The following is a 15,501-nucleotide window of genomic DNA, read 5'->3' as shown; positions in this document are numbered from 1 at the left end:
TAGAACGTTCCACCTTTTGAGATGAGGTATCATTGTATTGGGCTATACAGTATAAATATATTATCTTTTGTTGTATATCCCTCCCTGAATACAGGTCTATTGAAGTGTGATGGTAGTTCAGTTCAAACTTCACGTTGTATAAAGTGCATATTTATTATCATACAAACTGCTGGGCACACTAGAAAGGGGCTTCACAGAGTGTACTTGTGTGGGCATTCAAACCTCGGGCTTCATCGTGAAGAGCGGACTCTTACTGGGCTACCATACCGACTCATTACTTGTGTGTACAACCCAAATATCACGATGTACGAAGGGTACATTTATTAACATAGAAACTGTACAGAATAACAGATATACAATATTGTACACAGGTATATGCCAACGGAAGAGATGTCATCCATGAGTCAAAGTAAGTGAGTGAGTTTAGTTTTACGCCGCACTCAGCAATCATGAGTCAAAGCATTTACATAATTAATGATTAAATTACAACATAGCATTTGACATGCGAGGACCAAGTGTTCTTTTGCTTGTTAAAGTTTTAAAAATGGTATTGAAGATGCTATTTGCCTTTGCAAACACTTCCATGAATGCCTTTGAATTTGAGACCTTAAACATGATTCATTTATAGTGTCTGTCATTAGAAATGTACCATTTGTCTTACATATTTGCTGCGTTATTGGCAATGCACACTATATGCTGAATAGTAAATGAAACGCAAGTTTCGAAAAAAAAATGAAATCTCATAAAAGTAAACGTTTATGTTGATGGAACGTTCACGGCAAAGTGACAGACAAGCTAGACTTGCGTTCCTTTTGCTGCTCATAGTAGATTTTTCTATGCATTCAAGGACTGTTCAACAAGTAAGGGCAAATCCATTATCATATCTATATAACACATAACTCCGGCACATTTAGCATCTATGGAAACCCTCAGATGGGTCCTAATCAATTGACTAATTTTTAAACGTCATAGTCAATACGAAAAGTGGTTATGATGTCACAACTGTGATTAAAATAGATGGAGTTCAACAAGGAGAACCTTCGCTTCTCTATGCATATACATCAAATGTAATATTTTCAGATAACACTAGGGAAACAATTTAAGAAACAAATCATGGCACGTTTCACAGGTTTTTTCTACTGAAAGCTGATGTGTTTCAACTGTTTGTATCATTATACTTCTCATATGAAAAATACATCTCACATCTCGGTATGTCCTGCATTTCCGATGCTGTCCACTTCTATCTCATCCTTCCCTTTAAGCCCTTTAAAGTTTTCATACAGTTCCACATCTTCTGTATCAGCCGCCGTCTTTGACTGATCCTGTCTCCTCCTGTGTTTGTCTCTGACCCTTTCAGCAGGTGCTCGTTTCCTGGCTGGTGCATCAGGCACGCTCTGGTCAGCCTGCTGTCGTTCCTCCTTCATTCTCTTTGCCATGAGCGTTGCTTTCCGGACGAGAGATTTAGTGAAATGGGGACTAGATTCATTTAGACTCTTTAACGTCTTAACCGACTTTTTCCTATAGCGGTGAATGGTTTTCTCCCTGTCGTTTGGGAAGGAGTCTCCGGACTGTTCAACATCTTGTGCAAGCCTGGCAAGATTTCCAACGAACCTTTCATCAAAGGTCGTTGGTGTATCTGCCTCTGCCTGCTGTCGTATGTGTCTTCTACTCTGTATTCTGGCCCACTTCACTTTCTGGCTATTCTCAAACGGGTCGGAAGTTTCCTCGATCTCTAGTTCATCTTCATGGTATCGCTGGAGATCCTTTGTAAGTTCAACATACTCCTCACCCTTCACCTCCTTGTCAGACGCTAGTTTCTCTTTGGTCTTTCTCAGTGTCTTCCCTATGTCCCGGACGTCTGTGATGGACGTGATATGGAGGAATGTGGACAAGCGATGGACAAACATGGACAGGAACTGGATGACCAACAACACACCAAACACAAGCATGAAGGTGATTGAAATTGGTTCAAACTGATCACCTTGGAATGTGGGATCTGGACATGGTAAATGGATCTTCAGGTTCGGTGTATAATCTGATACCATTTGCAGTGTGAAGATTAATATAATAAAAAGACCATTGATAAGAAAGAAAAAGAGACACGTTTTGTTCCGTAGTTCCAGCAAATCATTCTTTATCTTTTCTTGTTGTTCTTTATTCTCTTCCAAAGGCAACAGATATCGCTCAATCAGCTCTTTCCAAAACGTCACCTCTGACCCATCGAGATCCTTGAATTGCCCTTCACCGAGGTCAGGATCCAGGATCCAGTAGGGGTCACTGTCGAAGGGGCCATTTTTATCGACCTGCTCTTGGATGACTTCGCCTGAGATATTAAATATGTTCAAAATGTCAAATTTAGTCAACTAATCCAACAAGCCTGTATGCCAAAATGTGATACAGGCAAGTGGAAGTAGCTACGATGTCATCAATGTAGTAATACATACTGTACAATCAAACATACTGTGGAATCAACTCAAGCATACATGGACAACTCGCACTAGTATTATAATACTCTTCAAAACTAGCAGGGGATCTCCATTTTTTTATTTTCGATTAAAAATATTTGGGAGATTTATCGGAGTCAATCAATGTTGATATGATATTATAGAATGTTTTGTGAGTGCATCACAATTTACACTTCCTTACAGTCAAAGTTATTTAGAATGCATTCGCTCTTGACAGATGATTGGTGTATGGCATGTAATTTGCATGTATGCGATTTTCATTTTAAAACAAACGACTAGAAACAAACACTAACAAATATGTGATTCAAGAGTGTCAAAACTAATATTTTAAGTGATTGATCGACCTTCTTGAAAAACGTCAAACTGAATGGAACCACATGCACGTGTGTGGGGCTACTGCTTTGAGTACGTGCATATCATGCGTTGTGTTTAGTGTTGGTAATAGAGGTAAATGGTGGTGCGTTCATATGATGTCTGTCCTTGAAACGTTTGTTAACGTTTACACTTCCTATCCAGATTGGAAGTTCAGTATCCCCTACTTTCTTGAAGAGAATAATACTCATACGTTATCTCAGTTACAAATTCACTTTGGTTCATATTTGTTCTCTGAGTTGCCATTTGTTTCTTAGCAGCATGCCCATGGAAGCATCCTTAATATGACTCACAAGGCCCTAATGGCACATCTCCCAAGGCAGGAGAGTGAGTGAGTGAGTGGGTGAGTTTGGTTTACGCCGCACTCAGCAATATTCCAACTAAATGGCGGCGGCCTGTCAGTATTCGAGCCTGGACCAGACAATCCAGTGATCAACATGAGCATCGATCTGCGCAATTGGGAACCGATGACGTGTCAAACAAGTCAGCGAGCCTGACCACCCGATCCCGTTAGTCGCCTCTTCGCATAGCCTTTTATGGCAAGCATGGGTTGCTGAAGGCCTATTCTACCCCGGGACCTTCACGGGTCGAGAGTAAGGAGAGATCCTTACTGAGTTATTTTACAAGTTCATGTCTCCATCGAAGTACCACCGGTGACTATTAGGAGCTATCTCTACAATGCCTCTCTTATTGGCCAGTCAGATTAAACGCATCGTACTAGTCATGCCACCTTTTTGTCATTTTTTTTTACTCGGTTCACTTCAGTGTACATTTGACTGTCCAAACAAAATGAAGCGCTCATAAAATGATGGACAAGTCATGTAAATGAACATATCGATAGTATATTCAAACGTTTCAATGGATGAAATTTAGCCCTAACATTGTACTTACAAGCCATAATTCTTTCTACTTTACACAATCCTTGACGATATTAACAAGACAACCAATGGATAGTCCATTCTGTTTCATATGAATATATTTTGGCGAGCAGGATGATGTATGTTGCCATCAGACAAACAGAACTGTTGCAAAAGAGAATGTCTTGATCAGAAATGGGAACATTACAATGTGCAGGATCAATAAAGTTTTCAACCTTTTCGCCAAATTCCTGTACAAGATTATATTAAATGAATACACGTAGGACACTTTCTGGTTCTGACTGACAACAAAGAACAAATGTTAGTTTCAGTTATCTTCATTTGCACCAGCACTTTTCTAGCACAATCGGCACTGTTTATAAATCTATACTGAAAGTCCCATGCTTATACTACATACTACTCATGTCATGCAACGTATTGTAATCAACTTTTCCTTGCAAAATGTATTAACTTACTTGACATACAAGTCAATGACTAAAGGAAGGACCCTTGCTTTGCAGATAAACTGCGAAATGAACGTTGATTTTTATCCGCGATTGCATTTACTCTTTAGTCCAGTTGAAACATAACTCTACAATTTCAGCCTGTTTACCAAAGGTGGAAGCTGGGCATCACGAACATGCAAAAGAACCATGCGATGCTGTTAAATGGAACATATCTCTCAGATACTTTTTCGTAATCTCCCCAATGTATCCGTGATATTTTTCTGATACACCAATATCTTTTTCTAGATGTCACGTTTAGCCTTTGCACTCTTGTCTAACTGCGTCAAAATTGCTATTGCTTCTAGTACTTCTTTCACTTTGTGCTGGCAGTCTCGATATACATAGTTGGTTGTAAATCATCGTATGTGTTTGATTCCATGTTGTTTTTTCTCAAATGAGAAGTGAACGTCAATTTTATGAAACTGTTCTATTTTCCTATACAGTATTTCCACTTGACATTTAGTTAGACTTTTAAGGCAGTCGATTACTTGGCGTTCGTATATAAGCTTCAGTATAAGTTCTGAGATACACCTCCTGCCGAATCAACAACATTCACCTGCCTTCTCGCCTTTATCCAGATTGAAACTAAGTGAAGTCATTGCGATCAAATGAAATGACCGAATGTGCAAATTTTGTAATTGCTGAAGTCTGTATGCTTGGCACTAGTACGATACTGTCTCCCTTAATGCAAAACGAATTGAACACTAGTGTTTCTGAGTTATGAACCATAGCATTTTGTGATTCCTGAGAACCTACCTGGTAAAGATATTTGTCTTCGCTGTCGCAATTGTCTGGCATTGGAATCACTTCTCTGGGGACCTGCGTAACAAAAGACACGGTAGTCTTCAGTTGTATGCAAAAGATAAAAAAGAGTTGATATATATGACCGGGCCTATGGAAATGTCAGCTTCAAATTATAGTATTAGTATGTAAGTCTAATGAGATCAAAACAATTGAGTGTCTTCGTCCATAATTGTCTTTCGGGTCCAGCAGAGTTCAACGGATTATCACGTGAGTATACGGGTGGTTTTTTTATGATAAATATAATTAATATTTCTATTGCACCTACTGCTCAAAGGCACTTTGTCAAAGACTATGTTGAACAAGTGGGTTTCCTGGTGTTTGAACCACAGCCAGACTTTTGCGAAGCGAGCAAAGGTTGGCAACGTACTTTCCTCGCTTCTGTCAAAATAAAATATCGCCACCATCAAAAGTATACACCCATTTCTTCACTGGGTTGTGCTCTTACATTTCGAACCCCATGTTGGACAATTAGTCACGTGAAATATTTTTCATTCAAACTTTTAAGCGCAACTCGTGGTATATCTGACCGTTCTCCTTCCTCCATACCCCCTTCCAGCTTCCGGTTCAACGGAGTGAAGGAACAGGGGGTATTATTCAATATGGAATACTTACAGTTACCTCCCTTGCTTCATTCGACCATTGCGCCAGAAGTCTTTTATGGAGAATAAATGTTACGAAAATGCTACTAATGGCGACGACAGATAAGACAAATAAACTCCAACAGGTTCATGATAAAATTAGGCATGTGGTATTTCTTTCTAATTTCTGCATATTCTTGTTTTGTCAGTCCGTTCAACCGGAAGTTGGTGGTGTAATGGTGGCGAAGAACGATCTGAATACCACGAGTGGCGCTTAAAATGTTGAATAAAACATGTTTCACGTGAGTAAAATGGGGTAGAAATGCGAGAGCACAGCCAAGGGAGGAAATGGAAATGTGCTTTTGATGGTGGCGATATTTTATTTTGACATGAAAACTAGTTTTCGATACGAAGCCAGGAAAGTACGTTGCCAACCTTTGTTCGCTTCGCTCGCATATAAAAAGACTTGTCATATTCTCTATGCTGCGCTACAGTTTGCCTGTGTTTGAACTGGCAGAGACATACTGAGGCTCGAGTGTCTACAAGATCACAGCTCGGGCTAGACTAACAGCTAGTCTCTGAAATGAACATATTTTACTGAAAAAACGTTCATAGTGAAAAAAACATAATATAATGAAATGGAGCCCTGAGACATTTTTCATTTTCAGAAGCTATGGAAATGTAGACTTGCTACATTTTCTAGACTTGCGTGGGCTTTCCTGGATATATATACTTCAGGGTCTGTACGACAGACTAAGCTCGGGCAGCAGAGATATTTTCTTTCATTCTCTCATTGAGTGACACAATTTGTCTCAGAAAGAGTGTCCCCTTATGTTCATTATATAAACTGAAAAAGGCAAACTATCATGTACCCAACATATATATATAACTTCTCAGTCATATGTAAATCATTACTGTATATGGTACACACTTTTGGGTTGTTCCACCACTGCAGCTTCGATTTTCTCCAACCTCTTCATCACCTGGTCCAGCTGGTCCTTGCTGGCGGTGGAGGAGCAACAGACACATCTGCACAATGCGTCCCACGCTCCTCCTTCATCCGACCCCGTGATCCGAGTCCACATCTTCTGTAATGCATTCATCTTCTTCTCCGGCTGTTGACCTGGAGGAGGCGCTGCTTGCTTAGTCTCGCGAGTTCCCCATGAGACTACGTGGAGGTTGCCAAGAGAGTAGATCATGAGGATCATTGACATGGCTGGGAGGGCCAGGAAATACAGGAAGCCGTGGATAATGCACGTTAACTCTTGAGGATGCAAGATGGCGGCTACGAAGAAGATCCCAGTGACGATCACAAGGAAAATGGTTGCAGTGGAACAGAATCCGAATGTTGCGGCCTGTTGAATCAGCCCTACTATCACCAGCATCATCACCAGACTGTAGACGATGGATATGATCGCGGCATAAGCAAGCTGAAAGATGACGTACGCTTTGTTATTAATATTGTTCAACAGGAGATATATTAATTTTGATAAAACTGAAACTATTACGTATGTCTGGCTTGATGCCGCTTCTTATTTCAGATGCCAACACCTTTATCCTGAAACCTGCTTGATAACGTCAGGATTGTATGTATATATAAAACTGAATGCCCAGAGGAATATTTACCCTTTAAGTTATACAAATAGATGTGAGCTGCAGCAAGGACGTCGATCCTTTATTCGTTGGAGGTCTTGCATATAAAATACACGTACACGTATTATATATGATTCAAACCTCAAATACGTCCCCATGTATGTATTTTGTAGTATTCAGGTCGGAAATGCATCCCCATGTACGTATTAATAAGGAGCATATGTAATGGGCTGAATTCCACACAAAGGAGGGACATGATCAAAGGGTTACTATCTGATTATTACTACCCTGGATAGTGAGTGAGTGAGTGAGTTTAGTTTTACGCCGCACTCAACAATATTCCAGCTATATGGCGGCGGTCTGTAAATAATCGAGTCTGGACCAGACAATCCAGTGACCAGCAACATGAGCATCGATCTGCGCATTTGGGAACCAAAGACATGTGCAAACCAAGTCAGCGAGTCTGACCACCCGATCCCGTTAGTCGCCTAATGGGTTGCTGAAGGCGTATTCTACCCCGGGACCTTCACGGGGCACTGCCCTGGATAACCCAAGCTGCCACGTTGTTTATCCCACCGGATACCCATTTGCTGCTGGTTACTTGTGTCACGCGTGCCTCGTTGTGGGTCAGAACTGAAGTCCCAGAAGCTTGCGGGTTAAACCACGTATTCTAAATGAGTCAGGCCTCCAACGCACGTCATGCACGTATTGTATATTAATCAGGTCTAAATTAAATCTTCATACACGTAATTGATATAGGCCTCACATAGGCCTGTCCTGACACATTTAGGCCAAATACGAAAGCGAAATGTTTTTCGGGCATCGGCGCGTCACTTATGTTTGTGCGCGTTACATTTTTTATTGCCATTTAAAAATAGTAGTTTTGACGTGGCCGCGTCCCGATCATCCATTTGTCCACAATGAGAAGGATTGTCTGAAAGAACGAGTGTGAATGAATCTACTACTCATTAACACCAGCTAAACTTCCCAAATTGTATTTCTGGGAGAAAAAAATGAAAATGTGTTCCTTCTTCAACACGGTTTTTTTTTCTACCAAAACTTTAAAGCAAAGTCCTACTGCCCTCGTCACTTTTGAAACAAATGTGCCCGTGAAATATTTATTTGTTTATGCAGACTTACCTGTATGTTGGTTTTGGCCACGAAGCAGAGAAGAACGAAGACAGCTACTGGTACGAGGTTGAGGATGAGTGCACCAAATAAAGGCATTTCAGGGAAGGCAACATTAATGGCTCCAACGATGAGGAGGAATATGGTTCCTGGAGTTATGATGGAGGATGCCATCAGTGCCATCTGGTAGATGATGTACAGGCAGGAGATATCTGCATTCTTCCTAGTGACACTCTTCCAGTCCTAAAATACAGCATAATTTCACGGTGTTAGTGACTCTGAAAGCTGTACATTTAATATATTTAGGGCTAGCTGATGGATGGTATTTTTATTTGCCGGTTGGTATATTTCAGTGAAGATATTTAAATTACAGGTTGTTTTAACTACAGGTTGTGTTTCCGATGTATTCGACATAACCACTGTTAACTGAAATATCCACAGTATCGTGCATATGCTTTTCGTTGACACAAACACGTCCTATCAAAATTCGGCTTTTTCGGAGTAAGTGAGTGAGTTTAGTTTTACCCCGCACTCATCAATATTCCAGCCATGTGGCGGCGGTCTGTAAATAATCGAGTCTAGACCAGACAATCCAGTGATCAAAAGCATGAGGATCGATCTGCACAACTAGGAACCGATGACACGTGTCAACCAAGTCAGTGAGGCTGACCGCCCGATCCCGTTAGTCACCTTTTATAGCAAACATGGGTTGCTGAAGGACTATTCTACCCCGGACCTTCATGGGTCGGCTTTTTCGGATCTTTGGGTGAAATGATGGGAAGGAAAACAACAATATGGTCTTATCTGAATACATATGACTTATGTGTGAGCGTGTAAAACTTGTGTCGACTTTTAATGTGTCATGTGACAGACATAGGCATCGTTGAGGAGAATATGCAACTTCGCAACAAGTGGAAACAAGTGCCTTTTAATATTGACAAAACCATACAAAATCTTACCCAAAGAAAAAGTACTTTTTAGGTTTTTGTTTTCAATCCCTGTCTCATATTTTAACAACATTTTCTTATGCACAAGAACCAATGTTGTAATATCCCATAGCCTTGGCAAATATAGGAAAGGACATGTTCCAGTTGGATTTGTCAAGGATAGGGTTGTTAGAAGCTTAGCGTGGACAAATAAATCGTGTAAATAGTGATTCGATGGTAGGTCATGATGATTTCATCCCACAATCGTTTGTGTTACTGGATGTTGAGTGTATATGAAGCCAAAGACTAAAATGGCGGTCTTCCGGATTTGCAGTAATTGTACCGCCAAGACTGTTCTGTGTATGTGAGCTCAGGGGCACGTCGAGCAATATGCTAAGGCCTAGTCTCTGAAGGGTCTAGGACAATTCCCACCCGGACAAATCCCACCCGGACAATTCCCACCCGTACAATTACCACCCGAAAATTTCCCACGTGGGGCAATTCCCACCTAGGACAATTCCCACCTAGGACAATTACCATTTAGGACAATTCCCACCTAGGACAATCCCCACCCCAAAATAAGAGTAACATGAAGAACATAGTTCAGTTTCAACATTTAATCATTTAAACATATGTGCCCTATAAAAGAAACATGAACTACCTTCTTCTTGACATGCTTTAGTATCAGTTTTACTGATCCTATTTAACACATAACAAATGATAGCATTTAAGTAAGGAAGCACTATTTTGTGACACACATAAGGTGGGGATTATAAGTGAGAATAACCGGGTGGGAATTGTCCTAGGTGGGAATTGCCCTAGGCGGGAATTGTCATAGGTGGGAATTGTCCAGGTGGCATTTGTCCGGGTGGATTTTGTCCGGGTGGGAATTGTCCTGCTCCCTTCTCTGAAGGCGTATAATTTGACAGGAGGAAATAGTTCCTTATAAATTCAAAAGGAACTCCAATATGAAGGTGAACCTGAGGGACTCGTGCTTCATTTAGCAGCGCTTTAGTATTGCAGAAATATTTGGTAGAAGGAAAATGATGCATTTCAGACAGGGAGCGAAATAGTTTCCAGTCTCTCTCTGAATGTTACCACCCCAGAACATAATTCACTAGACCCAAATCTGAACGTAGTAACTAATCAGAAGGCTACAAAACTAGATGAGAATAAGATATTGTCGGTATGACACAGGTTTCATCATTAAGCTGACAAAATGATGAACATGTTTTCAGGCCATACCATTGCATGATTTAAAAGTGTTTTATAACTTAACGGAGAGAATCACATATTTTCAAAATGACCCAATGAAATTTCACCAGCCAGTAAGGCCAAAGACTGTGGGGCTTTACTGGCCCGACTTGACTTTTATTAGCCACATGCCAGCGGACCAGTGGTTACTTCGCATGTCGTGTTCAGGGACTGTGAGTCTACAAGAGTACCTGGAGAAGGTCCAACGTGTTCGCCATCGTGGATGGAGTCCAGCGACGACGCTGATTGAAGAACTCGTAAAATCCTTCTGGTGCATATGTAAATGAATCGGAAGCTGCGCAGTACTCGACTCGGTAGCCTTGCTGTAGGAGCAGTGTGCACAACCATCGATCCTCGCCTTCAAGTAAAAGAAACTTGGGTTGTAAATATCATTTAAAGTCTCAACAGTTATTCAACACCTGCTGAGGATCGTGGAAGTTTGGACAAATATTTAATGACATCAGTAACATGACGTTTTACAACCATCACATAGGTCTGTTAATGAGGCGTTTCATCTGATAACGGGGTGGTAGGTTAGGCTAGTGGTTAAGGCGTTCGCTGGGCACGCTGAAGATCCAGGTTCGATTCTCCATGTGGGAACAATGTGTCCATTTCCGGTTTTCCCGGCGTCATTGCTGGAAACGCGTAAAACTATACTCATCCACCCTTTCTTCTGATACCTGTAGACTGGATCCTTTGTCAGACACCTGCAGTGTCCGTTTATACCTGAACATACAGGTGCAGTGCGAAATAGCCACTATTTCCCGCTAGTCCGTGTTTATTAAAATTCCAGTAGGGCCAGTAATTTTCCACAGTCACTGGCCCGATGCCTGGTGGATTGTCATGGAGTCATTGTGTAAATATATCGCTCTCTCTGACTTGTTAAGTAATTACACAATTTTAAATGATGCAAGATTGTGGCCTGGGTCATCATATTAGCAGTCTAATGATGAAACCCGTGTCTGCAATCAAATTTCGGACTAGTGAATAGTTTTGTGGGCTGGTAACTTCAGGCATAGCTAGCCCGACTGGAAAATCTGGAAACTATTTCACACACTGTACAAGTGGCCACACAACCAAGTCACAACTACAGGTTCAGTATAGGGCTGGCTAAACTTACATATCGTCGCATAGATTATTAATGACTATGGACATCCACACTGTGTTATCGATAATATTATTGTATATTAACTTTTGTGAAAGGAAACGTCATAATTTTCTCACATAATATACAAATTTAGAACTTCGACATTGTTCTGACCATTAATAACGGTCAGGACCCGTTTGGTTCACAATCCATTCGCCCATTGGTTTATCGATAATCAGACCTGATATCTTGGCAACTACTTCTCACACCCAAGTTTTGATCCGGTTGGCAGGAACAACGCCGAGAGACCGTAAATTTCGCCGTTAATTCGCAAATTCCCATGAGTACGCCAAACATTCCGACAGCAATTTCACCTTGTGTCATCGAATAACTTTACTTTGTGACCTCAGAGGCATGATGAGATTCTTTTGGGTACAATGTTGTTGTCTCTCCTCCGGAGTAAGAAGGTAATATTGTTTTCAGTCTTGGTTATCGTGGTAGTGGAATCAAGTTGAGGATATTGCCTGAACAGAGGTATGGTTTATGTTTTACGTTTCCATTCTCCAATCAGAGAAATCAAAATAGGGTTATTGTTTTCAATTCTCTCCCAAACCTCCCAAAAATTATTTGTTCCTCCGACGAATTACAGATACAGCGATAAAAGTATTAGATCTTTCAACTTAATATCGTTCACTTCCTGAATGATTTATATATCTTAATGATGTATGCCCCATTGTATATGTCACTTGCAAAACAAGTGCTGATAACAGCATAATATAGAAAAGAAGGGAAGATTGTTCAACATTTTTTTGTGAAAGTGGTGTCAGTTCTGAAGGGTCTGATATCTGATACTGGTCTGATATCGAGGACAGTACATCCTCATTACGTGTCCACGTGCATCAAAAGGAGGATGGATCATCAGTGATAACAAAGAACGATTTTTTGTCTAGTCTGGTCCAAAGTCGACACTTTACACACCCTTCACGATAAAGGCCTAGTATTGCTAACTGAGGCAATAAGTGCATGAGTAAGTTTTACACCGCACTCAGCGATATGGCGGTGGACTGTGAGCAATCAAATCTGGACCAGACTATTCAGTGATCAACAGCATGAGCATCGATCTACGCAATTGGGACACGACAACGTGTCAACCACGTCAGCGAGCATGACCATCCCGTTAATCGCCGCTTACGACAAGCGTGGGTTACGGAAGATCAGTTCTAACCCGGATCGTTATGTATCTACAGCAACAAACAACAGATAGGTTATCGATCAGGTTATAACCTATGATTGATTTTTGTCGTTGATTATTCTACATTTAATATGCTCATGATTTACCTTAGTGCGGCGAAGATGGGGTACACTAGCGGTAAAGGTGTTCGCTCGTCAAGCCGAAGATTCGAAGATATAGCTAAAACGGAGTAACACTAAACTCACGCACTCACGCACTCACGCACTCACTCACGCTCTTTCTTACCTTGATCATACTGCACGTAGTGTCTGGCCTCAGTTGGCGTTGTCGTGTAGCGTTTCATCACGTTGTCGTCCATCATGGCGGAGCCTCGGAACAGGCTGAAACACCCGGGGCTGCACAGGACGCAGCCAATCACATGCTCTGTTGCTTTCTGCAGCCAATGACTGACAGCATACTCAAACTTCTGGTACCACACCATTGGACCTGGTAAGAAACGCAGTAATATACACTGGCAAGATGGTTCGTCATTGATGGTTTGTGTTGTTTGAATTATTCGTTTCACAACAACACCGGATTGTCTGGTCCAGAATAGACTATTTACAGACCACCGTCATATAGCAGTAACATTGCTGAGTGTGGCGTTGAACAACACATAAACCAACCACAAAAGCATCCATAAGGTTGTTGGTTTGGTTAGTTACAGAATGTCAAACGGAACCATTCCATTTGGACAGTTTGCAGAGCGTATTCCAAATAATATGTCCCACTACCTTAGGACGTTGTTAGGGTTTGGATCTGATGGTCCCGTCGATACCTTTAAGTCCCGCCCATATTAAACCATTTCAGATACTCCCGGGTAAACAGACATTGTGTAAGCTATATCACGAGCTATGTACAAAAGTACAAGAGGGGTATATGTAATTACTTGTTAATACTCGTAATGTCCAGTTTTGTTGCGTTTACGGTTTAGAGGATCACGTGTGCATGTCTGTCGTAAAAGTCAGCCTAAATGGGGATCGGGTGGTCGAACTACCAATCTCAGATAGTTGCTCAGGCTTACTGATCCTGATCGATTATTAACACTTTAGTGATATAAATAATATTCACGTCTGTAGCGCTTCCATACGCCAAGTGAATGCTCAAAGCTCATGCACACAGATGCTGAGCGATATGTAGCCTTATTTAAAACATCTTATGAAAAGTCTCTATTGGTCATGGGTATTCAAATTTTATCCCGTGTCTTTGCTCCCCACCTGAGCCAATTGGATGTATTCTTCCACACGCAGCTCCTACGTTCGGGTCCCGCCTCATCCTGTCCACCAACATTCGGAGAGCCTCGGGTTGAAAATCGACGTCACCATCAAGAGCCAATAGGAACGTGTTATCGGCTCGTACGCGCTTCCGGTTGATGTCGATTTGCTCAGACATGAGCCTATTGGCCAGGAAGTAATATAGGTACATCACCTGCAAGGACGACATGGTGAGTTGAAGTCATGTTCCTCTCATCTGTGCTGACAGTGATAATAGTATAATTATGATACAATCCATACAATCCAGTGATTAACAGCATGAGCATCAGTCTATTTTTTTGACTGGATATCGCTGCACTAATGCTGCTTGTGGCGTTAAACAACAATTATACAAAAATACAAATACGTTTTTAATGTTCGTAGGCTGGTTGGTTTATGGTTTAACACCGCACTCAGCAACATACAAGCTATACGGTGGTTGTCTGTAAATATTTGAGTCTGGTCCAGATAATCCAGTGATTAAAAGCATGAGCATCGATCTACGCAATTGAGTTATGATGACACGTTTCAACGTGTCCCGCTAGTCGCTCTTACGAAAGTATGGGTTACTGAAGATCAATCCTAACCCAGATCTAAACCTCACAAGACACTGGAATTTAGCCAGAAATGTTCAAATATTTAAAGAAACAGATCAAATATTTAAACACAGACCAATACCTCAAGCACATCCATGTTGACACTGTAAGCACAACCAGTAGTCATTTTCTTTCTTTTTGTTTTTGGTTTCTGTTTCCGATCATATCCATTATATATGGATTATCATATTGTATATCCGTTATGTATGGATTATTATATTGTATATCCATTATGTATGGATTATTATATTGTATATCCATTATGTATGGATTATTATATTGTATATCCATTTTGTATGGATTATTATATTGTATATCCATTATGTCTGGACTATTGTATTGTATGTCCATTATGTGTGGATTATTGTATTGTATATCCATTATGTATGGATTATTATATTGTATATCCATTATTATCAATTATTATATTGTATATCCATTATATATTTTACACAACTGCAAGGTGATTTGTAATATATTCCACAACATAACATGCATAATGGAAGGCCAAGGTTATCCGATCTCTTAATTTATTCTTATTGAGCCATATTGGTTCCTCATCTTATCATTTAATCATTATCGAAATCACAATCACATGTAGAAGAATACATTAAGTGAAAGGAAAAGGTTCAACACTTAATTTACCTGTGTATTAAAACCAGTACTCAGGATACTCTCGGTTATATTTTTCCTAAAGGCGATAGTTAATTATGAGAAACATCTGTTTAATCATCACAGACGTTTGTATTTAGTATCGGAGTGGATGTCTGATACCAGGAACTGTAACTTTGGAATATGTTGGAACATGGTACACTCAGTTACTTAGTGCAAATGATGTGGATGTGAAATTC

General features: G+C 40.6%; 1 protein-coding gene across 2 annotated transcripts in view; it reads right to left on the bottom strand.

Moving 5' to 3' along the window:
- Positions 1-306: 306 nt before the first annotated feature.
- Positions 307-15,501, bottom strand: part of LOC137281296 (chitin synthase chs-2-like) — a 32,418-nt gene continuing 17,223 nt past the window's right edge. For both annotated transcript variants that reach the window (XM_067812460.1, XM_067812461.1), the window contains exons 10-16: positions 14,019-14,229; positions 13,048-13,248; positions 10,675-10,841; positions 8,316-8,546; positions 6,514-7,012; positions 4,957-5,019; positions 307-2,323 (exon numbers count right to left, since the gene is read on the bottom strand). In XM_067812460.1, coding sequence (XP_067668561.1) covers positions 1,200-2,323; positions 4,957-5,019; positions 6,514-7,012; positions 8,316-8,546; positions 10,675-10,841; positions 13,048-13,248; positions 14,019-14,229 — 2,496 coding nt within the window. In that variant the 3' untranslated portion in view covers positions 307-1,199. The remainder of the gene's footprint in view (positions 2,324-4,956; positions 5,020-6,513; positions 7,013-8,315; positions 8,547-10,674; positions 10,842-13,047; positions 13,249-14,018; positions 14,230-15,501) is intronic.

Source organism: Haliotis asinina, chromosome 4, assembly GCF_037392515.1.
Source record: "Haliotis asinina isolate JCU_RB_2024 chromosome 4, JCU_Hal_asi_v2, whole genome shotgun sequence".
In the NCBI taxonomy this organism is placed as follows: domain Eukaryota; kingdom Metazoa; phylum Mollusca; class Gastropoda; order Lepetellida; family Haliotidae; genus Haliotis; species Haliotis asinina.
This window is presented reverse-complemented; position numbering and strand designations above follow the sequence as displayed.